Source organism: Dermacentor silvarum, chromosome 2, assembly GCF_013339745.2.
Source record: "Dermacentor silvarum isolate Dsil-2018 chromosome 2, BIME_Dsil_1.4, whole genome shotgun sequence".
In the NCBI taxonomy this organism is placed as follows: domain Eukaryota; kingdom Metazoa; phylum Arthropoda; class Arachnida; order Ixodida; family Ixodidae; genus Dermacentor; species Dermacentor silvarum.
In genome coordinates this window covers 256,495,295-256,522,006 of record NC_051155.1, presented here as the reverse complement: position 1 = coordinate 256,522,006, position 26,712 = coordinate 256,495,295, and the positions used below count along the sequence as shown (strand labels likewise).

The following is a 26,712-nucleotide window of genomic DNA, read 5'->3' as shown; positions in this document are numbered from 1 at the left end:
CAGATATTTCGTAAATGTTTTCATCGGCAGCCGTGTGTATCATTGCAGCCGTGTCGTTGATAACAAGCGCGTACCCACAGAAACTGTCATTGCTACGTTTGCTGGCTTGAATCGTCCATCAGAAATCAAGGCATGGCCACTCATATACCGAGTTGAACCTCTATCACCCCGTGTCCTTCAGTGTTTAAAATGCTGGCGGTTTGGACACTCCATAATAAGTTGCAGGTCAAACACACGGTGCCGCGTTTGTGGAGAAGACCATAGCTCAAATGAATGTGCTTCCCGTGATGAATTCTGCTGCCTTTGCAGCGCTACTCATCCTGCAGATGAGCCTAACTGCCCTGCAAGGACAAAAGAACTACAAATCCTTGAAGTAATTGATACACGCCGATGCTCTCGTCGCGAGGCCATTGCAGAAATTCAGAGCAGTGCTCAAGGATATGCTGGTATAACGTCCCGTCAAACGTTAGGTATGGATAACTCAATCTCTCAGGCTGTTGCAGCTTCTGTCGAAAAGGCGTTGGAAAAAGCAATGGAACGCATTATGGTGAACCTTACCGACTCCATTGTTTAGGCAATGTCCACACAATTGGCTCAGTGGTTTCAAATTGCTAAAAACCAACACTGAGGGTCAGGTGCCTGTTCTACCAAAAAGTCAATCTAGTCAAGTGCCAACCGCGATACCAACGATAAACAACAATGTGGCAAATCCATCAACTTCTGAGAAAGTTGACCACACCTGCCTTTCAGACACAGATGCGATGGAAAATCAAGATGTAGAAATGGACCCCCGATCACTTTAATGCACAAGATCACCAGTAAACAAAAAATCTAGCTCTCTCACCAACTCAAAGGCGTTGTGAGAGAGACTCCTAAAAAAGACTTCTTAAAACAGAGCGTTTTAGACGAAGCAATCTCTGCTGCTCTGCTTTCTTCACCATAGGAAGCTTAACAGTAATTCAGTGGAACTGTCGTTCCATACTTTCCGCTCCAACAAATTTATTATATCTTGCTTCTAAATATTCTCCAGATATTATTTTACATGAAACTTGGATTACTGCTGATCAAAATTTTAATGTAAAAAAAATCGATGTTTTCGATTGGATCGCCTTTCCCGATGCGGCAGTTTAGCTATTTTTGTGTCAGCAAAGATCTGCCATAAAGCTACGATTGCACATCAGATGTCACCACAATGTGAGATGTTAGTATTGGATATAACGCTTCCTGGATGCACGCCATTTTCCCTAGTTAACACGCACTTCCCTGCTGGGGTGCAAGATAGCCGTTATCTCGATACCACTATTGCTTATAGCCATAGAAACGTTATATTACTAGGCGACTTTAATTCTCACCATGTATCGTGGGTTTTCCGAACGGATACTTGTGGCAAACGGTTGTGGGATTGGACTTTATGAAATCGTTTCTCCTGTTTAAATTCAGGAGTACATACTTTCGTTCGCGGTCAGTCACGTTCTGCCCTAGATCTTACGTTTGTCAGCTCGAGCATTTCAATCACCTCCTGGAACACAGTTGACTCCGATACTAACAGTGATCGTCTACCTATAATTTTTGAACTGGTTACTCCGTCAACTTGTTTAGATAATCATGTGCGCACTTTTGTAAATTGCTCAAAATTAAACATACGTTAAAATCGGCTTTAAACGCTCAGGAAGGCATGGAGAAGGATATTAAGGCAATGATCCTTTGTTGAATACTAAAACAAACATCAAAAAAGTCTCAATTTGTCGTACCATCTACTAAGGGTGGTTCATATTATCCCTGGTGTAATTCTGACTGTGAGCGTAAGTTTAGACGTCGAAAAGCTGCATGGAAAACTTTTATATAACCAATTCCCTGTAAATTGGGCTGATTATACGTATGTAGCTGCTACATTTAAGTGTACAGTCGCAAATGCTAAGGACGTTTATGATTCGAAACACTACATATACCTTTCAAAGTCTAGTAATAAAAAAGCTCTGTTTAATTTTCGTCTATCCCGTAAAGTTATACCAGCGCCAGTGAATATCGACTCGGTCGTTCTACCAACAAGCAGAGTCGCTTGAGAAAATTGCTAAAGGTCTAGCGCAACGATTTACACATAAATTGCCGACAGGGCTATCGCAACCTCCCTTGACATTGTGGAAGTCACATTGACAGAGCTTGAAAACATTATTAAATTATTACTGGCGTCAGCCCAGGTGGAACACGAATGCTAAAAGTTTTGTTTGATTATGCGCCTCAAGACCTACTAAATATAGTAAATTTTTCTCTAAAAAATTCCTGGATTCCAGAGAGTGGAGGGTAGCTAAAATTATTCCATTGTTGAAGAAAAAAGCAGTTGAACTTAACCTAGACAACATAAGGCCAATTTCTCTTAGTTCCAATGTCGTAAAATTAATAGAAAAGATTGCTCATGGGCACATAACAGATTCTATGCAGGACGATACAATTCTCAGTCCTTGTCAAATTGGATTTCGTCCCGGGCACTCGATATGGTGCGCCCATGTAGATCTAGAGAGGCGCATTAAACTCGCTCGTCGCAAACGAGAGTAATCAGCTTTGGTGACGCTGGGGCAAAAGCATACGACACTGTAGAATACCTTTTTTTTTATTCAATAAACTCAAGTCTACGAATTTACCAAAGTATATTACCGTACCGATATATGAATTTATGAGATAAAGAATTTTATTGTTATCAACAAGGCATTTCGACGTCTAAATCCAAGCAAACAAGAGGTGTACCACACGGTGCCGTTCTTTCACCCATTTTGTTTAACATTTTGCTAAGCACAATTCCTTTGTCCAGGGAAGTGAACGTTTATGTTTATGCGGACGATATCGCATTTTTTTTACATCCGCAACTAATATAAAATCACTGCACTAGTCGTTGCAGAATTACCTAGGAAGGCTTCAGACATGGCTAGATAAGTTATGTATGTCATTAAATGTTAATAAAAGTGTTGTACTAGTTTTCCCGTTAACTGCACCTGAGCATATATCCCTCCAATATCACCAGGAAACCATTCAAGTTGACTCGGTGAAATACCTTGGCGTCATATACGAGTACGATGGCAAGCTCGTCTGGCGCACTCACATTCAACATATCGCAACAAAGGCAGAACGTGCCGTAGCTATGCTCCACCGGCTCAGTCGACGTCGCTCTGGACTACGCAGGGATACTTTAATGATGACATATAAAATGTATATTCGGCCCATATTAGAATTCGGTTGCGCGTCATTTTCCGGTGGTCCCGCCTATAAAATTAAACCTCTGATACTATTAGAAAGAAAATCTCTACGATTATGCCTTGGGCTACCTAGATTCTTTGCCAACACTGTGTTATATACGGAAGCTAATATACCCACTCTAGATTATAGATTCTGCATGCTTACGGTTCAGACTTTAAAAAATTATGAGTTTTCAAAGAGTGCACAATACATATTTTTCTCTGAACCGTCTGAGTTTTTTAACGTATCGTGGTCGCGATTACACAGTCCTCAGATAATATTTGTGCACGCACAGTTACAACAATTGAATATCTCAATACGTAAAGTTTGCCATTCGAATAATGCCTTAACAGACCTCAAAATTGAATTCGAGGACATATTTCCAAATCATGCTAAATTATTGCCTAGCAGACATTTAAATAATATATTAAAAGACCAGCTAAACCAGCGAGCTACTGACAACATAATAGCTACCGACACTTCCGTGTGCAATGAGAAGGCAGGAGTGGGGATCTTCTCTGAATCTCTTCAATGGTCTTACTTTCTTCGCCTTTCCAACTTTACACCCATTTTTCAGGCAGAATAATAGCGATTATATTAGCCCTACGAAAGATTCCCCAAAACAATTCATTAGCTGTTATTGTGACTGACTCACTGTCTGTATGCACAGCACTTACAGCCTCGTCAAATTAAAAAATTGTCGCAGTTTCACCCGAAAGGCGAAGCATCAATTGCGATAGCAAATTAGTAGAGAGTTATACGGAGTAAGGATAGTAGTTTTATGAGCTGTATAAGCTCGGACATGCAGCAGCACCAGTAACGCGCAGAACTGTTGTCGACGCCCTCGGCGTTTTATCCGCGTTCGCACCGAACGCGCGTGGCGTTGGTGACTGTTGCCAATGCCTCTGGGGGCGGCTGCGAGGTTTTCGACGAGATCAGAATGGGGACACTCGTCGAGCAGCGTCGGAAGTCTTTACCACTATCTCCCTTGGCAACGTTTTTATATAAATAGGCATTTGGTCGCCTCTATAAAATACGCTAAGCGTCACCTCCCCTCCCCCCCCCCCCCCCCGTCCCCCCAGGGCATTTCGCGCCACGGAAGAAGTCGCGTTTGCTCTCTATATATGGTGATTGTAACGGAGGAAAGAGATGCAGCCCTTCAGGGAGCACGGCGAAAAACGCGGGTTTGCGCAACGATGTGCGTTCGCTCCCCGTGAAAGCGCGCGTCCCTCGCGCCCTTTCACTCGCACATACAGCGTCCTGAGCGCGGCGACGATTTCATCGCCGTTGACGTCATACGGAACCTCACGGCGACGGCAACGGCGACGCCGACCGCAGACATGCGCTTTGGAGTGTCCATATAATTGCTATCGCAATAAAAAATTTTGCAAACATTTTGTTCAATGGTTCCTTCGTACTTGCGGCAAGCATACTTGCTTTGGGCACCGGGACATCGTGGTTTGCACCCGAATGAAATGGCTGATTCACTCGCACAAGCATCACTTAATGGCCCTGTCATATCTGTTTTGCTGACAACAGCTTATGTCACCGCGGCTAGGCACAGAAATTTCTCTATATCGCAAAATTCCGCAAAATCTATTTTAACACAGATGCCGCGCAGTACCCCCGAAAAGCAGCCATGGCAGTCAGTGTTGTCGACCATAACTTTCAAGAGGTGGTCTCGATGACGGTCCGCACTGCCAACATCCTCAAAGCGGAGGAGACAGCCATCGCCTTAGCCATCACCTCTAGTCAAACCAAAGAACACGCTACAATTATTACCGACTCTCAAGCAGCTTGTCGTAGCTATGCCAGAGGCAGAATATGTTCCATAGCCGCCCAACTCCTCAAACAAGCCTCTCAATTACCCGACGTTGAAATAGTATAGACTCCAGGACACGAGTCCCTCAGTGGAAATCAGCGTGCGCATGCTGTAGCCCGAGCTCATGCCACCCGGGCGCCACAAGAGAGGGATACGGCCGCATCTATGGAGCCCGTACCTTTACAATACAACGCCATATTACAACACCACAGATTGAACAGACGACAATACCCACCCCCACACAAGACCCTCTCACGCGAAGACGCAGTAGCATGGTGACAATTACAAACCAACACCTACCCCCATTTAAGCAGATTACATGCAATACACCCTGCACAGTACTCGTACAAATGCCCCCTTTGTAACGACTACGCTTCCCTATATCACACCACATGGGCATGTCCCAACATACAGGTAGCCCCACATATACCCCACACCCGAGCAGTGGGAGACCGTGCTGACTAGCTCGGACCCTCGTGACCAGCAACAACTGGTGCGGCGAGCCCGGGAGACAGCAAGAGCCGCAGGAGCCCTGGACTGAGGGCATCTCCCAGCACAAGCAGGAAGACACCTGCTTGTTTTTTTGTTTTGTTTTTTTTTTCTTAATAAATGTTTTTCCTCCTCCTCCTCGTCTTCTGATTTCCACCATCTTTGCTTCCCATGGAATAACAATTGGTGTACTTCAAGGCAATTGAAAATTTCTATTACAAAATTGCGATGCCTATACGGCCTCTAAATTTTTACTTACACAGGTCTGGTCTCGCTGTGTTCCCTCTATGTTCTTTTTGCAATGAATCCGAATCCATTGAGCATTTTTTTTTTCCTTTCGTGCCGCCGATTTTTAAGAGAAAGAAAAATCTTAGAAATGGCATTTCGAAAACTTGGCCAATTAACCTCGCCAACCATTCTCTCCTTCGGGGCAACTTCACTGGGACACAGCCACAGGGATGCTTTTCTTGCAGTTTACAATTTCATTAGAGATACAAAAAGAGTACCTTGCTGAATTTCTAGAATTATGAATTATTCCTATTATTTCACTCCTTTATGACAAAATTACCTTATATCAAAATTCTTAATAGCATTTTCTAACGACTGCTATGCAGATTTAGTTTTTGTTAAATTTCTCATAAACATAGTTGAAACCGCCTACTTCTTGGTAGTGTGTATGAGCCAAAGTTTAGGAGACAAGTTCCTGGCCCAAGGCCGCTCCCACCTAGGATCGACACCCAACTTCTTCCTGCAGCATGCAGTTGGCGAACGTCGGAAGGGCATCCGACCCAGGCGGCCCAGCGCCGTGCCCGCGCTCCGGCTGGCGAACGCCGCTGGGGCGTCTAGCCGTTACCCGTGTCCACTATGCCTGTCTTCACAGCAGCGTTGATCATGGCCGCCTGGTGATAAGGTGCCGACCGACGTGGGAGAAAGTCAAGCACCGGTAGCAGAGGTGAAGCCCTTGGACTTGGTGTCCGATGACAAGACCTCTACCGCGAAACATTTGTGCGCGTGTGAAGCGCCGGGTAGAAGGCGAATCTTAAAGGTCGCAGTTTCGCCCGAAAGGCGAAGCATCAATTGTAATAGCAAATTAGTAGCAAAATACGAAACAAGAATAGTAGTTTGATGGGTCGTATAATGTTGTAAACATTCGCTTACTAATTAAAGGGACAAGCACGGTGTCACGCGCGCACAGGTAAACATGAGCACATCTCGCTCGATGACCGCGGAAACTCGATGTGAAAACGCCGGAGTGAGTAAGCGAGCCAGCAGCAGCGGGCAAATTGACCTTCGCGCTGTCTCTCGTCTCGCTTCAACGCGAACTAAATATCGAAAGCACAGCGCATACGAAGCTACCGGCGCTCGGCACATGCACTTCGTCCCCATCGCAGATGGCTTTGAAGATGAGGCCTGCGCGGACGCGCACTTCGTCCACATCATAGATCGCTTTCAAATACGGCGCCCGCGCGGCCGCGCTGTGAGCAGCAGCTGGCGGAGCAGAACGCAACTCCTCCCTCCCTCCCTCTCCGTCACCTCGCCACCATGCCTCGCGCGCGAAAGAAGACAGCGCGCTTCCGGCCTGCCTGCCTCCCTCCCTCCCTCGCGTGCGCTACATCAAGCCGCCATTGCCGGCTCACCCTCGTTCGCTTTTACTCGCGCACACAGCGTACGGCGCGCGGCGACGATTTTATCGCCGTAGGACTTTATACGGAACCTCACAGCGCCGGCGACGCCGACGGCAGAAATGCGCTTGGAGTGCCCATATAATTGCTATCGCAATAAAAGAAAGTGTGCCGTCAAACACAGAAGCCAGTTCATTCCATGTGCGACCCATGTAATCTACCAGATCCCTCTGTCCAGCGGCAATACATATATTGGGCAGACTGGAAGATGAGCCAACGTCAGATTACGAGAGCACCAGAGAAAATTCGAAAATAATGACCGATTTTCAAACCTAGTATCACATTGCACGAGGCATATCAGTGCGAGCCACTGTTTAGTAACACGGCGACCTTAGACAAACACAGCGACATGAACAAAAGAATAACTTGAAATTTATCATATTAGCTAAAATAGCACGAAGTGAATCGGCCAGCCGTCGATCTCCTTAATCGATACGGAGATGGAATTCTTCAAAAACACGCACAAGCTGTCAACAGATTGCGTTGGCCTTCATGTTTTTTTTTTTTCCTTTTGTCGTTTCTCGGTTTCTGTTGCGCATGCGTATTCACGTTCGCGTTTACGTCGTGTGCAATAAATATTAAGTTTAGAGTCAGCGCTGTCCGTGTGCGCTTCTCTGTCATCCGTGTTGTTTCTTGCGCTGGCCAAGTCAATTCAAAAATGAATCAAGACCAACTAGCCCAGCTGTTGTTATCACTACTGATCGTGTCTCAGATAATTGTAGTGCTCTCTGGAGTTATGCCTGAGTCGTTTACCGGAAACACACAAAACGCAGTTGAAATGCCGTTTTGAGTACGATTCTTAAGTAAAGCTGCACTGCCAACTTTCATTTCACAGGCAGCTGTTCATCAGTCCTCCGAAGTGCACGAAGTGGGAATTAAAGTGAACAGTTGATGAACTTGGTTCGCGAAGTCGATCATTAACCAACTTCGGGCAGCATGCAGAGTGTCGTGTTTGATCTTCAAATGAATGTTCGCGGATGCGACCGCTTTCAACTATTTAACCCACGCGCGCGATCACCTTAAGGTTGCTGTATGTCTGCTTTCGCAGTTGAAAGGCAAAGAACGAAAGAGAATGAAAGCAAACAGGCTGCACAAGACGCACTGTAGCAGGAAGCCACCGCATAAATGAGGCAGCAGGCCGCATTCGTTGGGCGTTCCGAACCTGCATGCAAGAGAACCGCCACCAGCGAAAGGAGTACCGATATCGGCAGCGATCAACCGCAAGCAGCTGGCAATGGCGCACGACTTGGGGAAGGCAGGTCGACGGGTTACTTTCTCGTTCCGGTCACGCACGCGTATGCGCGAGCAGGTGTCCCGACGGTAGTCGCCTCCTCCTCGCGGGCACAAAGTTGCACGGTTTTCGCATGTTCGATGTGAATTGGAATTGACTAGCATTTCACGCTCCCAACCCCCGATCTCATCACGGGGCACGCCGTATAGTGGGGAACTCCGAATTAATTTTGACCACCAGGAAATCTTTAACGCGCCAATGAACGGGCGTTCTTGCATCGCGCCCCCATCGAAATGCGGCCGCCACGGCCGGCGATTTGAGACCGCAACACCACAGCCGCTAAGCCGCCGCGGCGGGTCACGTTCGATGTGTTTCAAGCTAAACACACGCGATAAATAATATCGAAGCCATTTCGCAGAAGGGAGGGGTGCATATACAAGCGAGGGGCACACACGCGCCTTCTGCTATTTCCTAGCAGCGGTTTGCATCTCCATCTGCCGTGCTAACCGACAACTGCAAAATTGGCAGGAAATCTTTGAGGTGACCCACATTCGGGGGAAGGCAAGCGATAGTTTTGGCAACGAAAATTATGCCTACCCCTGAAAAAAAAAAAAAACTCACATTCTTGAAAATAAGTTTGTGAACCCCCAAAACCAAGAAAATATAAATCTTACGCTATTTACAACCAAGAGACAAGCATCCGTGTATTTATTCAAAACGATGAATGAAGCATTTTTGTTCCTTTCCTGCCTCGATCGCCTTCTCGCCTCAGGTTGTAATGATTTCGATAACTGCAGCACTTGTTAAATAGCAACTGATACAATTTAACCTCGGAAACGGAGTAGTGAATGTTCCGTGCACATGTAAACCAGAGCCATGCAGCGCTGCTCTTTTGCCCCTTGCAACGAAGCTGAAGAGCAGATGACGCGCAGCGTTGTTGTCTCGCGATCCGGCATATGCTGTACGAGAGCAAACCAGCCATCCAGACACAAGATTTACACCGAGAATTACGCGTTTTAGAAGCACGACTTCTTTCGTCGGGGAGGCAATCGGCTGCCGCGCTTCGGTCATCTGGGCGGGGCCTTTCCTGCCTCCTTGCGTTGTACCCGACTATAGACCGATAGCATTGTTCGTCAAGTTATGAATAAACTCGGAACGCTCTTTTGGAAGGCCGGTGTTGACCAGTGGCACTCGTCACCATCACTCGGCAACAAAGAAAAACTGGCAGTTACAAAAGAATAAACCACACAGTGCTTCGTTTAAAGGGATTAATCTTAAAAACAGGTACCGTGAGTATGAAACATGCCTATATAGAGAGACCACTATAGAGAGACCAAAGTGGCACAGCTAGCTTGTTACTGCCGCGGAATGGAAAACTGACAAGGTTTTCGAACGCGAGCGCAGGCGCATGACGTCACACGTGCCACTCGATGTTTCACCCGTCGCGCCGGCTTTTCCTCTGCAATCATTCAGAACACTCACTGTGCAGCGTGTCCTATTTTCCGCAGAAGTCTACAAGCGCACAATGAAGAACAAGCCACATGTGACGTCATATCGTAGAGCCGAGGAAGCATTTTAAGCCGAAGCTTTATATGGCTAAGCGAAACGAAAGAGAGTGTTAGTCGCCTGTCCACAGAAAACTATCAGCATTGGCTCGAGCGTCGACGTCTTTCTCCACAGCTGGCTCCGTTGCCACTCATCATTCCAGCGTAGAATTTCACTTCTCTTCTGTAGTCGTAATGGGGAGATCGCGTTTACGGGGGTATGAGGCATTGCTAAGGGGGTATGAGCCATTCGTTGTCTTACGTAACGAACAGATGTAATTTTGAGGCAATTTAATTTCGAAGAATCGCGAGCGGCAATGGCGGGCGAATGCTGCTAACCAAGCCGCCGAGCATGCCGTTCTCTCCGTCGCAGCCGAACGTGTGTGTAACCTCATTAAGAAACACAAAGACGTAACCAATAATTGTGAAATACTTTAATGAACCATCAGGATTAACCCAATCATAAACACCGGGCCCGCACGTTTCAGCTTCGCTGGTTAACCATCTGTACAGAATGCTTGGGAGGTGATTTTTTTTTTTTTTTAAGCATGCCCTGACCACACGCCTTGTTTGTGGGATAGATGCGCACTTTATCAACGACGATTTATTTTGATTATTATTATTTGAAAACACACATTTGAAAGAATGAGAAAGAAAGCATGGAGCAGGCTGGAAACTGCCGCCGGTGGGACACAATGCCTGCCTACTCTTCGGAAATGATGGAACAGAAATAGAAATGGCGGATAGGAAGAAGGAACACGATGACAGACTAAAGTAAAACAATGAAACATAAAAATTTCACCGAAGATTAACATACTCCCTAATGCGAAATTCGTGTTTTCATTTCGCGATGCATCACACCGCACCGACTGGCAGAGCCGCGACGCGCGGCGCTATACACAGGGTGTTTCAGCGAACACCCTTTTAAAATTTGCATGTGACAGCAATTCTAGTTCATGAGCTGGGGCGCGATCTTGTACGCGTTCCAAAATGGAACGGAGGCGTTCCGTTCTATCGAGCGGCACACGATTCGTCAATTTGAACGTCGCGGTTGAAATTGGCCAATCGTGTGCGGCTCGATGGAACGGAACGCCTCCGTTCCATTTTGGAACGCGTACAAGATCGCGCCCCTGGTCTACTCGATCGAAGAGGCGAACATTACTTGATTTAAAAAATTGAAAAATAATCTTACGGCCAAAATAGCACTTTACAAATTCTAGCCGTGGAGGTCGTAAGGCGGATCGAATTCTCAGGAATTCACACTTGGAACGAACTCTCAGGATGACACCAGTTTGGAGATATTCCCGAACTTTGCGGAGAAATGCACTGGCGTTCCAGTTACTTTCTTAACAAAACGTTGTTGTATGCATTGAAGCACAACGGTAACTGGTGCTGATACCTTTGTGTGCGCTGCGTTCTCGCCGCTTAGTTGGCGTTGAAGCGAGAGGCAGCACGAAGGTCAATTCGCTCGCTGCCGCACTTCCCCACTCCAGCGTTTTGACAGCGAGTGTGAGATGTGTTCATGTTTGCTTGTGCACGCGTGACACCATGCTTGTTCATTTAGTTGGTATGCCTGTGTTTGCAAGTTTATACAGCCCATAAAACTACTATCCTTACTTCGTATAGATGACTACTAATTTACTATCGCAGTCGATGCTTCGCCTTTCGGGCGATACTGTGACGTTTTTTTTTAACGTATCCCACTTATGAATTATTCCAGTCGTGAAGCTTTGCGTATAAAGGGCCGCAAGCTTTTCAAGCATGATATCTCCTGCATCTTTGATTAAATCGACTGTTATTCCATCTTCTCCAGCAGCTTTTCCCATAGAACGCCAGCATTATACTAATCCATAAGAAGGCAGACGTTAAAGAATTGAAGAATTATAGACCCATTAGTTTGCTTTCAGTATTGTATAAAATATTCACCAATTTCCAATAGAATCAGGGCAACACTTCAGTCAACCAAGAGAACAGGCTGGCTTCAGGAGTACAATCTGCGGAGTACAATGAACCTCTCTATATGGCTTTCATAGATTACGAAAAGGCATTTGATTCAGTAGAGATACCAGCAGTCATAGAGGCATTGCGTAATCAAGGAGTACAGGAGGTATACGTGAATATCTTACTGAATATCTACAAGGATTGCACAGCAACCTTGGTTCTCCACAAGAAAAGTAGAAAGTTACCTATCAAGAAAGGGGTCCAGGCAAGGAGACACAATCTCTCCAATGCTATTCACTGCATGCTTAGAAGTATTTAAGCTCTTAGACTGGGAAGGCTTATGAGTGAGGATCAACGGCGAATATCTCAGCAACCTTCGATTTGCAGATGACATTGTCCTATCCAGCAACAACTGGGACGAGTTACAACAAATGATTGAGGACCTTAACCTAGAAAGTGTAAGAGTGCGGTTGAAGATTAATATGCAGAAGACAAAGATAATGTTCAATAGCCTGCCAAGGCAACAAGAATTCAGAATCGCCAGTCAGCCTCTAGAGTCTGTAAAAGAGTACGTTTATCTAGGTCAATTACTCACAGGGGACCCTGATCATGAGAAAGAAATTTATAGAAGAACAATATTGAGCTGGAGTGCATACAGCAGGCATTACCAAATCCTGGCTGGGAGATTACCACTGTTGTTGAAAAGAAAAGTGTACAATCATTGCATTCTACCGGTGCTAACATATGGAGCCGAAACTTGAAGGTTAACAAAGAAGCTCAAGAACAATTCAGAACCGTAAAAAGAGCGATGGAACGAAAAATGTTAGGCCTAACGTTAAGAGACAGGAAGAGAGTGGTGTGGATCATAGAGCAAAGGGGGATAGCCGATATTCTAGTTGGCATTTAGAGGAAAAAGTGGAGCTGGGCAGGCCATGTAATGCGTAGGATGGATAACTGGTGGACCATTTTGAGTTACAGAATGGATACCGAAGGGAAGCGCAGTCGAGGATGGCAGAAAATTAGGTGGGGTGATGAAGCTAAGAAATTTGCAGGTGCAAGTTGGAATCAGCTTGCACAAGACACGTGTAATTGGAGATCGCAGGGATAGGCCTTCGTCCTGCAATGGACATAAAAATAGGCTGATGATGATGATGATTTGTTTTTCGCGACATCAGTGGTTCCAAGCTTTTGCTCATGATTGCGCATACATGTGTCCATCTTTAGCCGCTTGCCATGCAGACGCAAGGCCACCCCCCTACCCCCCCTCTACCCCACCCCCTATGAGTGGGACTTGAGCCCTGTTTTCTTTTTCTATGTGCTTTTACGCCACTTTCCCAGAGAATAATGGTATTTCGCCACGCCGGGCCACTCCGCTTCGCTGGTCCGCAACCCACCTAACGATAAGCCCCGGACACAAGGCACCGCTTATCAATCTGTTTCAAGGCTGTGCACAATAGAAAGTGGAAGCCGTTATCGCGAGAGCTGTTTCGCACCTGTTTCCTTCAAGAGAGTGAGGACGCATCCCAATTGAGCTTATCGTAACTGAGCGTGTATGCCGAATCTCGGCGTAGACAGCTCTGTCTTCACTGAACAGCCCCCACCTTGATATCAATCCTGACGATGCCGCTGTCCGCGAGCATATGCATACGAGTGAAGCCGGGGCAAACGAACGCTGTCAGAGGTGCTACAAAAAAGAAAACTCTGGTCGCCACCCATAGTTTGGCAAAATAAGTGAAACTCACTCACAAAATATATGCTTTTCTTAGACCTCACTCGTAATCGGACCAACGAAAAATGTGGCACAATCCATGTCACGATGAATATCGACGTTAGTGCGCTTAATAGCAGTGAGGCAATGTAACGGCGCTGCCACCACACCGACACGTGCTACGAGTCGTGCACTGCAGTCCTCATTCGCGTATCCACACGTTGCAACATCTAGCGGCGCGCCCGAGAAGTCCGCGCGTTGCCTCCTACATGCGAGGCACGTACCAACATTGACAAGAGAGAGTTTTAGATTAGGGGGACGCAAGCGAGGGCACCGGTCTGCGCGTGCGCAGTACCGCGGCCCCAAGCGCTAGGGGGCCCCTACGCTTGCGTCCCCCTAATCTAAAACTCTCTAATAAATGCCTCCCTACAGCGGGCATTCTTGGCGCAGACGGCTAAAGGCCAACCTCCATGCAGCGAACTTTCGCGAAGAATTTCACGTGACGAAAAATTTGCCGCGTATCTGCGTGCTTCGCTGCAAATGTCGTCGAAAGACGATAGTCTTCTGCCGGCCGTACTACATGAGTGCTGGTCTGATCCGCAGCCACCCGTGATGCTGTTCTCGTACCATTTCCGTCCTGGCATGAAGGTTTGTTTGAACAGATTTCATTTCACCGCATTATTTCATCAAGCGGCCATTTATGTTTTGCCCTGCCTCAGACAGCGCTTCCTTTATGTTGAATCGGCCGCATCTGGCTGGCATTGATAAAATTGAGGAGGCGCTGCGTGAGACATGGACGCCATCTGGCAATACATCGGGAAACATGAGCTTGTGCAGAGGGTTTCCTTCCTCCATGGCAGAGGGCGCTCGTCGGCGCGCAGTCAGGGAACGTCGTTCGTCGGCGCGCATAGCATGGCATTTTCAGCGCAGCTTAAGAAACTAAGGTCTTTAGAGTTACGTATCTATGTATTTTCTATTAAAGGAACACACCTCCTAATACTTACCTAGTGATGTTGCGCCTCAGATATGCGTAATATTTACTTTGTGATCGATAACGTTCACAAGTATGAACAGCCGTACCAGTTTAAGTAGTGTGGGTGGTAAGCAAGTGGTCCAACTTTGGCCGGGTGGCTGAATCGGGTGACAGACAGACAAACAGCAGACCAAATTTTCAGCGTTTAAGTCCCCCAAGAAAGATTATCGTCTTTAAAAATCCAGCGCGACGCACCGTCGCGAATTCGTCACACCACACTCGGTGCAACCAAGGGCCGGCGAACGCCGCCGACCATGCGGTCGACGCAGCCCACGAGAAGTCATTGTGGCCAGACGGGATAGGCTACGAAAGCGACGTTGGCGAATGAAAGCAGAAGGCAAAACAGCGCCTAAATCCAATGTTTTTACACGTAAAATAAGGCACCTGACCGGCAAAAGTGCGCACAAAAAGTGTTCGCTGTTAACCGGAATCTATTTAGACTAATCTTTTTTTTTTTTCTGGGAATACGCGGCACGTCGGTATTTCGCCGATAGTTATCCCTCGTCTACACACTGTGTTTGTTTACGGCTCTCTCCGCTCGCGCGAAGCTGAGTTTTAGGGGCGAAGCACCTTAGGGCCGAGCCTTGTCACCCCTCGTCGTCCGTAGCTCTGGTTTGCATGGAGTTCGCTAGGGGCGCTGCGGTCGTTCCCGACGCGCGATATCTTTCTCTCTTCAGCCATGGTTAGGGTGGCTAGAAGGTGAGGTGTGAATACCGGCGGCGCAAGCGTGACCCCTCAGCGCACCAATGCCGCAGGGCGGCGCTGTTGACCGAGGCGCGGGAAGGCACGCAACCGAAATGAGCGCATCGCCAGCCTCGGGTATCGCGCGCTGTCTGCGAGCGTCATGGTATACGTCTTTATCATGAAATAAACGTTTTATCAGCCCACATCACTACTCCTGTGAGATTTTACGGGCCCAGTTCGCATTGCGTCGATAGATTCAAACGAGTTTTTTTTTTTTTTTTTGTCCTCCGGATCAGGATCATAGGGGCTGGGGGCTCTGGAATGATTTCGACCACTTCGGTTTCTTTAACGCGCACTGACACCTTACAGGCACACAGGTGCCTTGCATTTCGACTCCCTCAAAATGCGACCGTCGTCGTCGAGGTCAGCAGTAATCACCCTATGCTCGTACGTACGACCTGTAAACTGCAGTCATTACCCGATTACTTCTCGACGTACAAACCACTTTGTGCCAGCGCTTGCATACTTGTAGCATGTCCTTTCGACGCTCAAATAAAAAAAAACAGGCAGTGGTGATCAGATTGAGCTAGCGTGAAAGGCCTCGTGAATAATACTAGGATGGCAATTGGCAATGCCACGACGGCGCTGTGCAACACGCTATGTATCGCGAGAAACACCACAAAACAGGCGACGAGACCAAAACTGACGGCGAAGGCACGGAGGCGAGGCGGCTATGCTTACCGCGCCGCGAGCGGTAGCGCCATATTTCCCCTGGTGGCATCGGTGCGCAAGGGGTCACGCGCGCCCGCAGGAAAGCGCCGCCGGTATTCACACCTCCCCTTCTAGCCACCCTACCATGGTCGCTTCTGATAACCGCGCCTGCTATGGATGAAAAGGCGAGAGTGGCGGCTCAACTGCAAGCAGAGTCGAGGGCTCGCAAAGCTGCTACAGCACGGCGACGCAGAAAAAAAGCGGACCCGGAGTCTAGGGTGCGGGAAGCTGCACCAGTACGGGAACGCCGGCAAGCGGACCCGGAGCTGAGGGTGCGGGAAGCTGCACCAGTACGGGAACGCCGGCAAGCGGACCCGGAGCTGAGGGCTCGCGAAGCTGCACCAGTACGGGAACGCCGGCAAGCTGACCCGGAGCTGAGGGCTCGCGAAGCTGCACCAGTACGGGAACGCCGGCAAGCTGACCCGGAGCTGAGGGCTCGCGAAGCTGCACCAGTACGGGAACGCCGGCAAGCTGACCCGGAGCTGAGGGCTCGCGAAGCTGCACCAGTACGGGAACGCCGGCAAGCTGACCCGGAGCTGAGGGCTCGCGAAGCTGCACCAGTACGGGAACGCCGGCAAGCTGACCCGGAGCTGAGGGCTCGCGAAGCTGCGCCAGTACGGGAACGCCGGCAAGCGGACCCGGAGCTGAGGGCTCGCGAAGCTGCACCAGTACGGGAACGCCGGCAATTGGACCCGGAGCTGAGGGCTCGCGAAGCTGCGCCAGTACGGGAACGCCGGCAAGCGGACCCGGAGCTGAGGGCTCGCGAAGCTCGCGCTTGAACCGAGCATCGGCGCCATCAACCTTAGGTAGAGAACGCTTCCGGCGTTTTGCCGCCGCTTTCCGCGCTCTCGCCGCCTCTGGGTCCGCTTGCCGGCGTCGCCGTGCTGCTGCACTGATCACAAGGCAGTCTTAATGAAGGGAAAACAAAGTCCGCACCTCAATACCATATACGACCAATAAAACAACACTGTATATACTGTACACATGTGTTGTCACTCATTTGCATGTTCGAGTGGGCATGTACGGGATTCACGGTTACCCGAATGATTCCCCAGTGCTTCGCCCACTCATCATCATTCACTTCGTGGATATGCGGTGTTTTTTTGTTTTTTTTTCTCCCGTCAGCTTCCGTCTTCGAGCCTGCCCTGCCATCGAGGAAACACGGAAAGCTATAAGACAGCTTTAGTATATAGTGTACGCAACTAACAGCGTACGCTATACGCTATAGTACAGCGTACGCTAAGCAGCGCACGTTTACTAGTTTTAGTTGGCCTGCGAGATGTTCCGATCTCGGAGGCCATATGCCATCGTCGCACCTATCTCTCGACTTCACCGATAGGTGGCGATGACATAACTGAAAGGTTCGCAGTAATGGTTCAAAAAAGTTAATGCCTGGAATTCTTTGTCTTTGAGTGTTTCTCAAAAACATAGGTAGGACATTAGGCAAAATAATAAGAGCTTGGTGGCGCAACCCACCACCTCGTTTCAAAGGGGACGCTCATAGCATCCATCCATCGATTGGTTTCCCTAGTTAGGCTTCGTGTCATTTGAAACGAGAAGCGATCTCGAAAACTCCACATGGTTATCCATAATACATTGTCGTCGAAGCGCCCTGAGACAAAGCGAAAGCCATTTACGCAGTTATTTGCTAAAAACGAAGCGAATTCTACAAAAGCCACGTTACATTCAATTCGAAGCGCGCAGCGGGGACCGCCGCCGTGTTTTACGTACGTGGCTTGCGAAAAGGCTCTTTTGTCTCTTATCAAGTAGCGAGCCGCCCATATGCCACACCTACGCGTTTTTCAGCTCGCGTTTTTCTCGGATGTGCCAGTGAACTACACCCTGCAAACTTCAATCAAACGTCTTTCCAAAACACGGCGGTACGCAAGGCATCATGTAGCGGGTATGAATGGGCAGAGCATCATCGGGAAGCGAAGCCTCTAACTACATAGAGTTCACAAAACAAGCAGTGACCACATATTATTCACTTGAACATTGAGGCAGAACAACCAACAAGGAGGAGAAACAGCGCTGGAAAACAAGCGTTTGAAACGAAGGTGGGAAATAGCCGAACAGTCGCTTCAATGCATAAAGCGACGTTTTGTTAAAAAACTAAGTGGAACGCCTCCGCAAAGTTCGGGAATTGATATCTCGAAACTGGTGTCATCTCGAGAATTCGTTCCAAGTGGATCCGCCTTGCGAACTCCACGGCTACAATTTGTAAATTGCAATATGGGCCATCAGGCAATTTGTTAAAAACTTAATTAGTGAATTTTTGTTGATTAGTCGATTATGCATTTCAATTTCTTGTGCAAGTAAGGCCCGCCTCTTCGAGTAGACGATGCAGCTCATGAACGAGAATTGTGCTATCTGCCACAGGCAACCTATAAGAATTTTTGAAAGTGTTCGCTGAAACACTCTGTACATAGCCAAATAGGGCTACAGGAAAAAAAAATTTGGCGTCGACTTGGACGAGTTGGCTATGTGGCTACATTTGGGCTACTGTAAATCTGCGACTTGGCTTTGTTTGGGCTATAAGTGGCGCCATAATCCACGCTTCAGAGGTGGCTCTGATCGGGTAGAAGCAAATCTCGAAGGCTATGTTTTAGCTGGCTGAGCGTGTGTGTGCGCGAAATGACCCCCCCCCCCCCCTCCCCTTCCCTCTCTGCGCCATTGTCTGAGCCGGTGGCTTTGATCTTAAATGCACTTAAACTTACACCCCGCTTGACCGTTATGCAACCGATCCCCGGGCATCGGGATGAACCTGGGAGTAGTGGGTTTTTCACATTACATTGTACATTTTAAAATGGCTATGCTCAGGAAGGGAGAGCAATTACATAGGGTCGGGGCCGTCGGGCGATCGTGGCACCGACATGAAAGAAGGGAAGCAAAGGTGGGTGACACGCTCCAGTGTGTTCATGGCCATGTCTTCGGGGTGAAGTATCGCGCCGGGCACAGCTTTCGACCTACTCCACGTTTCTCGCGCGAAGCTTTACTGTTATTTTCCTTCTCCTGCTAGATGAATTTTTGTTCGCGTTTACATTCGAGATTCATTTCGATAGGGTGGACGTAAGATCGGATCCTCCTCAGAGAGAAGAATCCAAACATGGGTAAGTGGGCCAAGTATGCGAGAACATGTCGGCGATGACTTTAGATAGGAATGTCCAACCACGGTCAGTGAGCAGTTGGTGTGAAGCTCCATGCCGCAAAATCACGTCGCGTAAAAGAAAATCGGCGACATCTGTGGCGCAGCTTGTTGGAAGCGCTCTGGTGATGGCGTAGCGTGTGGTGTAATCTGTCGCCGCAGCGACCCACTTGTTGCCAGACGTTGATAGAGGGAAAGGGCCAAGTAAGTCCAAGCCAACGCGAAGAAACAACTCCGAAGGAATGTCGAGCATATGAAGGCCCCTGGCAGGGAGCGTCGATGGTGTTTTTCGGCGCTGGCAATTCTCACACGCCGCAACGTATTTCCGGACGGAGCGGGCAAGACCTGGCCAAAAGATGCGTCGGCGAATCCGGTCGTAGGCGCGGGAGACGCGCCGAGGTGACCTGCCGTTGGTAAGACGTGAGGTTCTTGGAGAACAGCTGACCATAGGTGCTTAGGAATAACGAGGAGTAGGGCAGGATCATCGGGGCGTACGTTGTGGCATTATAATACGCCATCCCGGAGAACACACAAGTGAAGGGACGAATCAGAAGGCGAAGATTCCAAGCGATCAATGATGGCGCGCAAGGTGGCATCACGGCGTTGCTCGTCGGCGACGTGTAGCAGCTGAGAAACGGAGAAAACGCAAGCGTTGGCATCGGTGTCAGGATCAGCGGGAAGACTTGGGAGGACTGGGAGACCCTGCTCCGCTCCGGAGACCCGGTCGTGCAGACCATTGCCACTGACCGGGCTGCCAGCGTTATGGACCGGACTAACATAAACGCTTGAGTGTCGTGAGGTCGTGCGGGGGCCCTGGAGCCTGCGTGCTCCAAACTCCCCAGTCTATATAATAAAGTCTTTATGATGATGATGATCAGCGGGTGGTTCGTTCACTGGATAGCGTGATAAACAGTCTGCGTCTTGACGTAGGCGGCCCGACTTGTACACTACTGCATAGGAATATTCTTGCAGCCGCAGAGCCCAGCGACCAAGCTGGCCAGTACGATCCTTGAGTGAGGAAAGACAGCAGAGCGCGTGGCAGTCCGTGATTACAGAGAAGTGCGTGTCATACAAGTACGGGCGTAATTTGGAAACCGCCCAGACGAGGGCCAGGCATTCACGATCTCCAATTGAATAGTTGCGTTCCGCTGCTGTGAAGAGGCGGCTAGCATAGGCGATAACAAGATCTTGTCCCTGTTGGTGTTGGGATAAGACGGCTCCGAAACTGTGACCACTGGCAGCGGTACGGACCTCTGTAGGAGAGGCCAGGTCAAAGTGGGCCAGTATAGGTGGCGTGGTGAGAATGTTGATCAGGTGGACAAACGCAGCAGCTTGAGCGGGACTCCACGTAAACGGCACGTCCTTCTTCAGAAGATCAGTAAGTGGTCGGGAAATCGCTGCGAAGTCTTTAAGGAACTGTCAGAAGTAGGAGCAGATTCCTACAAAACTTCCGACGTCTTTGACAGACTGAGGTACAGGAAAAGACGTGACAGCACTAATTTTCTCCGGGTCTGGTTGAATACCGGAAGCGTCGACGAAGTGGCCCAGCACTGAATCTGCCGACGACCGAAGTGACACTTCGAGGAGTTTAGTTGGAGCCCAGCCTTGCAGAAGACTTGATGAACAGCTGATAAGCGCTCAAAGTGTGTCTCAAATGTAGGCAAAAATATGAGAACGTCGTCTAGGTAGCAGAGGCATGTTGACCATTTCAACCCTTGAAGCAAAGTCCATCATACGTTCGAACGTGGCTGGGGCTTTGCATACACCGAATGGCATAACTTTGAATTGATATAGACCATCAGGGGTGACAAACGCGGTCTTCTCTTGGTCCTTTTTATCAACAGAAATTTGCCAGTAACCAGACTGGAGGTATATTGATGAAAAGTACTTGGCACATGGAGAGAAGTAAAGAAGTAGCCAGTTTGTTTACTTTATTTGTTTGTACCAGAAGCAATAAGATGATGTTAGCAGCAAGCCCTGTAGCAAGAGTAGCCATAGATGAGAATGTGTTTAACAGGAAGTAATCACTGATCACACTGAACAACATTATGGCAAGTTTATTTTTAGTAAGGCTACACATCGAAAGTATGATGTGGTCGCGAAGTATTTTGGACAACCTACAAAAGAATAGGCTCAAGAATTGAGCCACCTCAAGTATTGGGCGATATGGATCGCCCAATACTGCAAATGCTGTAGCAGTGCTAAATGTGCCCCGTGTTTCAGCACAGTAATCTATATGGCTGTAAATGAAAGAATAAAATATCACCGCCCCTTCCACTCTGTGAAGATGGTCGAACACCGAAGTTGTGTTAGTTACACCGAGTGTTACATGTGCATGTTACATGTGCATGTGCACGTGATGCAATTGCGTAAACACAAGTAAACATAGATCTACAACAGGAAGTTATATTGAAATGTTGCGAGGGGAGAAGAGGCAGCGACTTCCGACGCTACTCGACGAGTGTCCAGTTCTCTGATCGAAACCTGTTTCAAATAAGCGGCACCATTGCAGCAATAACTGCTTTTAATGAGCAGCACTCAAGCTTATTCCTATCAAAGACACATTATGATGTGCACAAGCTTTTTTAAAATGTAGCTCTCCAAATTGTTGAGGGAGTCAACAGGCATGGGAAGAACCTGCCCCTTTCATGTCACACAATCGCACAGCCTAGAGAAAGGTGGAAGCATGTCTGTTATTTGGGATAAACATTGTGCTAAAAATACTACCGACTCTTCGTCGGTAGAATTTCGCTCACTTCCATTCACACGAAGCAAAAAACTCTACGATTCCTTTATCGAATTGTTAGACATCTGTTCAACATGACGTGGCATACACTAGAAATAATTGTTGCAGTTCAGATACAGCTGTAAATAATATTGAAGAGATCAGCATTTTTCTTTGTGACGTAATAGTTAGCCATATGAGGGTTTATTGGTCAGCTGCCTGCTCCTAAAGTTTACACAGTATGTGAGGCCGTCGACCAAAGATGTTCCACTTCCACCACCATGACCTTGAGTGGCATTGGCTAACACTCGAAGGGTTAGTAGATCTTGTACCCATACAGAAATCCTTATGAATGTGAATGAGGGAACAGCCATCTCTTTAGCACAATTGGTAGTGCAACGTAGGTGTAATGCGGAAGTTGTGGAATTGGATACTACCGGCTGCAAATTGTGTTTCGTCCCTTTTCACTTCTTTTTAGCATATCACTTATACACTTCATATAAAACTACAAATACCATCCCCAAACCTTTCCTTCAATTCATTATCTGTTGGCTTCATAAGGATCTTTTAACAAAAATCAGGCTCCTCTGTTCCCCTTCCTCTCGTTCAACTAAGATGTACAATGCTGCATGACTGCAGTGCAAACAAGGTCTAACAAAGAGGTGGTTTCTAGCTGCTTATTTAAGTTTTCGCTGCAAATAGCATGGTCAACAGTAACACAGAAACGGCAAGAGCTTGTAGTGCCACAGAAGAAATGACTTTTCACGTTATAAGGACGTTTGGAGCGAAATTTATGTGAGCACAGTGTCTCACACCCCTAGCAGACGACGGAAAATGACGACCCCTATTGGCAATGCAGTGCCCTTGCCTGGATAAGAAATAATGAACAGCAGACAGACTGTGCTGCTGAGAGGGCTGTCGAACCTGTCCATTCTACCACCATGTTCCAGCAAGAAAACGCACCTCACGAACTTGCACAATATGTGGAAGGATGGATGGATGAAGCACTTTATAAGGGTCCTTTAAGGCGCAATATGTGGGAATCAAGTATTTCTGCACAAGTCGGGAGTTGCACATATTGATATTGTGAGCGTTTATTATGCACGTCTTCTTCATCTGTATATTATCATCATCCTATGTTACTCGATCCTCATCTTCAGTTCTGTGTGATGATCATCAGCGTGTGTGTGCCTTGGCTGGTTCGCTGCTGAGTACTCGGGCCGAATAAATGTCGTGCCAACAAACGTTATACATGGTGAAGGTAGCTCTTCGATCCTTTGGAGGACAAACTGCAAACGTCAATTAGCGGCGAGAACTTGGAGTGGCGCCCTCTACAAGTGACGTCACGGCCAGGACGGCGCTCGATGGGCTGCTGCGCACACTCGTTCCCTTCGTGCATGCTTGGGGTATTGGTGGCTCGAGCCATACTTATTGAAGGATATGCCGGCTTCTTTTTACTGTCATGCCTGAATGGCAGTTTCTTCTTCAAAACCGCGAGTCATGAAAATTTGCGGCGTGGATATCGCAAGCTATGTAGCATTGAAGGGGTCTACTGGTTTTGCAATGCGTGTATGCACAGTGTCTGTCCATAAACTTTGAGTAAAAAGAATGTCTGAAATTTCAACACACGAACTTATGTATGTTGCTCCGCAAAACACTTAACATTCCCTTAGTGCTTAGCTACAAGAGACATTGCTTTTTACAAGGAAGAAAAATCTTGGCATTGGTATTTGATGTCAATATTATAAATGTGTGTTAGAAGGAAACTACACAGCAAATCTTTTATGATGATTCTTATTACTATGGCGAGTTGTTCTAGTCAAATATGGCTACTTTATTAATGCGTAAAAGGAAGAGTTAGGTGCGCATTGTGCATGAAAATGTTTGCTAATACTTTCACCGTTCCGTGAAACAGGCACCCAGAAAACACATTGCTCATGGCTGTTAATACGACGGTGCGTCACGTATAGTATGTATATACTTCACTAATACCAAAACAGCAATCACCTGCACACGAGAAAATGTTTCATAGTGATCCTCAGTTGCCTTTATCAACATCATGGGACAGCCCTTACACAACTAAATCTACCGACTGGTTATGGCGAGGCACGCATTATTCGCGAAACCCAGCAGTTCACTACAACCATGAAGCCGTTATTTAAGCGCCAGTTGCAATGCCTAAGGTATACTCGAGGCTATACAGCAGCTGCGCTGAAGAGAAAAATTCAAACGCCTCCTGCCTCACCATATCTCGATCCTGTGTTGTCCAACTACACAAACTGAGAACTATTCACTTCGTGATTGCATAAAAGAGAACCTCACATACCACCTCATAGAGAAGACACCACAAGCCGCACATGAATTCACTTGATTTTTGACCTCCACAGGGGAATAATGATATCTTCAATAAGCCTCATACTGCTAATGAATGAGGCTTAGGCTTCTTTCTAGCTGCAGCCATACGGTCCGAAAGGCATATTTCACTAAGAAATTTGGGCCGAGCAGCCTGTGTCAGTTCGCCAAACAGATTCATGATGTCTGTTCCTCAAGAAACAAGCAGCAGTAAATTGCACAAGTGAGTTGAACGTGTAGCACAAAACAGCGAATAAATATTGGTACATTCCTTTGCGTATTCTGCAAATAGCTGTAAGCCTGAATTAGCTTTACTTCAAATTACCGCCACTTGATATTAACCAGTGAAGAACGGCCTAATTTTGAGAAGCAGTTAAAGGAATAAGTGGTGCTGGTTGAATCTAAACTGCACTGTCAAGCTCCTCGTGTTACTGCCGAGCGTTTCTGTGAAGAAATGAAAAATTATATATTATACCATGAGCTACTCATCATAAGCAAACACGTTTTAATGGGTTAAAATCAAGGTAAATGTAGCAGTCATATGTAGGTATGGTATCCTAACTGGATTCTTATGTGCTATGTTTATGCGTTTATGCTTTTATTAGTCACATGCTATTTATGCTTTTTTATTAGTCCCTCAATATCCAAAGTCTAGATCCGTGCATGAAAAACACGCAATGGGCTTGTCTGAGCTCCTTCGGCTGGCACTGCAGCGTTGCCCTTGAGAAATAAATTCTCGTCTAGGAAATAAGCTCTTTGAATAAGTTTGCGCGAATGAAGACGTAAAATGTATTTGAGATGACCATTATAAGTATACAAGCACAGGGAACGACAGCGAACAAACGGAAACCCTGCAGAAGGTGCTCGGACAGTGCCCGAACAGCAGCAGACAGGCACAAGTCCGCGCCCTGACGTCACGCGAGGCCGCTCACAGCACCCCTGTAGGTCGTTCTCGGGGCTAATAGGACTGAAATTCCTTCAGCGCGACCGTCCAATATGCTTTCAGTGTTTGTCCAAGGGGTGCCCGTCAATGCTTTGGTGGACACAGGTGCGACAATAGGTGGATAGCAAAATATCGGTTGTCGCAAGGCATTGTGGGGTACTGCTACAACTTCCGGTTCGCGACCTCGACGCCGTCTATGCCGCCGTCACTTCATGCCCATGCTTCACACGCTTTGTCTTTTATATACTGCGGAACTTTGGTGAAAAACCACGATGCAAGCACCGCTTGGCAGTTGCAAAACGTAGGTGGGAGCTCCTTCGTACTTATGTATGCTCTTAGACTCGTGTATTTTTAGGTGGCAGGCATTTCATGCCCTAACGTGTTTGTGCCGCGTCAAATAGTCATATAACGTTTATCAAGCGCAAACGTTTGTCGAGCGCAAATAAACGTTCGTTAACTTAAGAATTAGTTTTTAATAAGTGGTAAGTCAACCTAATAAGTGGCTGTTTGTAAAGCTTCCTATAACCAACGGTGCAGTCGATCGCTTCGATCGCTGTTTTGTTTGCAGCGATGCCCAGCACGTGCCATGTCGTCGGCTGATGTGCCTTCGCAGTCTCCCGTTTTTTCTCAAGAGACGCATGTCACGTATAACTGCAGAGAGAAAGCACTGATTTAAGTATCTGAAAAGTGCACGAATTATTTTTACGTTACCTTTCCTCCCTCTTTCGTGCAGCCTCAGTGGCCTTTTCGTTGTACCGGAATGAAGACGGCACATAATCAATGTGCTGAGGATCCTTACTGGGTGCACCTGTGTGCATTTAACTGATTGTTAAAAAGTGGGTATTTGTACGAGAACATTAGTAGACGAAGTCATTCGCTAAAACACTTGCCTGTGACGAAATGGTCTTAACATACTCTGGCTCCTACGTTCGGTACCCACAGTTCGCCGTTCACGGTCGCTCGTTTGACGGCAACTGCCCATTTACGTTTGTGCGCTTCATTCCATGGAAAACGAAAATTTTTTGTTTCCTTTCATGGAAGAGTTCACGCACCCTAATGCCGAGTAGCCAACCATAATCACGTTGCTGAAGCGTGTTTTCTTCGCGAACAGCGGCAAATCGCACTGTAGAAACTGCTGACAAGGCTGAACGAAGCAACACAAGCGCTAACCCTCGAACCGGAAGTCACTAGCTGACGACATCGTCATTTTGCTATCGGCCTATTCAGTTATCCATGCTCATTTATGTTCCCGTTCCAGGAAAGTCATGACGCCATACAATGGACCGACGCTTGTTGCAGCCCAAGGGGACACTGCTCGCTCTTCCACTCTTTGTACTGCTCGTGTCCTAATCGATGATATCCTGCACCATATACAATTAGCTGTGCTGTCCCCGTGCGCTCACCAACTTATTTT

General features: G+C 47.5%; 2 protein-coding genes across 8 annotated transcripts in view; both read right to left on the bottom strand.

Annotated features, from left to right (window-relative positions):
- Window positions 1-26,712, bottom strand: part of LOC119443176 (ras-associated and pleckstrin homology domains-containing protein 1) — a 170,840-nt gene that overhangs the window by 125,192 nt on the left and 18,936 nt on the right. The gene's annotated exons all lie outside the window — the stretch shown is intronic.
- Window positions 16,347-19,763, bottom strand: LOC125943596 (uncharacterized). Its single transcript, XM_049663064.1, has 2 exons — window positions 19,674-19,763; window positions 16,347-16,847 (listed from the first exon to the last, which is right to left on the bottom strand). The coding sequence occupies exons 1-2, from the start codon at window positions 19,761-19,763 to the stop codon at window positions 16,347-16,349; spliced, it is 591 nt and encodes a 196-aa protein (XP_049519021.1).

Excerpts from the sequence above, each read along its gene's own strand:
- LOC125943596 (XM_049663064.1), bottom strand. The coding sequence starts at position 19,763 with ATGATCCTGCCCTACTCCTCGTTATTCCTAAGCACCTATGGTCAGCTG. Across the intron at positions 16,848-19,673 it reads ACCAACGGCAGGTCACCTCG|CTTCGCGAGCCCTCAGCTCC; the intron begins GCGCGTCTCCCG and ends GTACTGGCGCAG.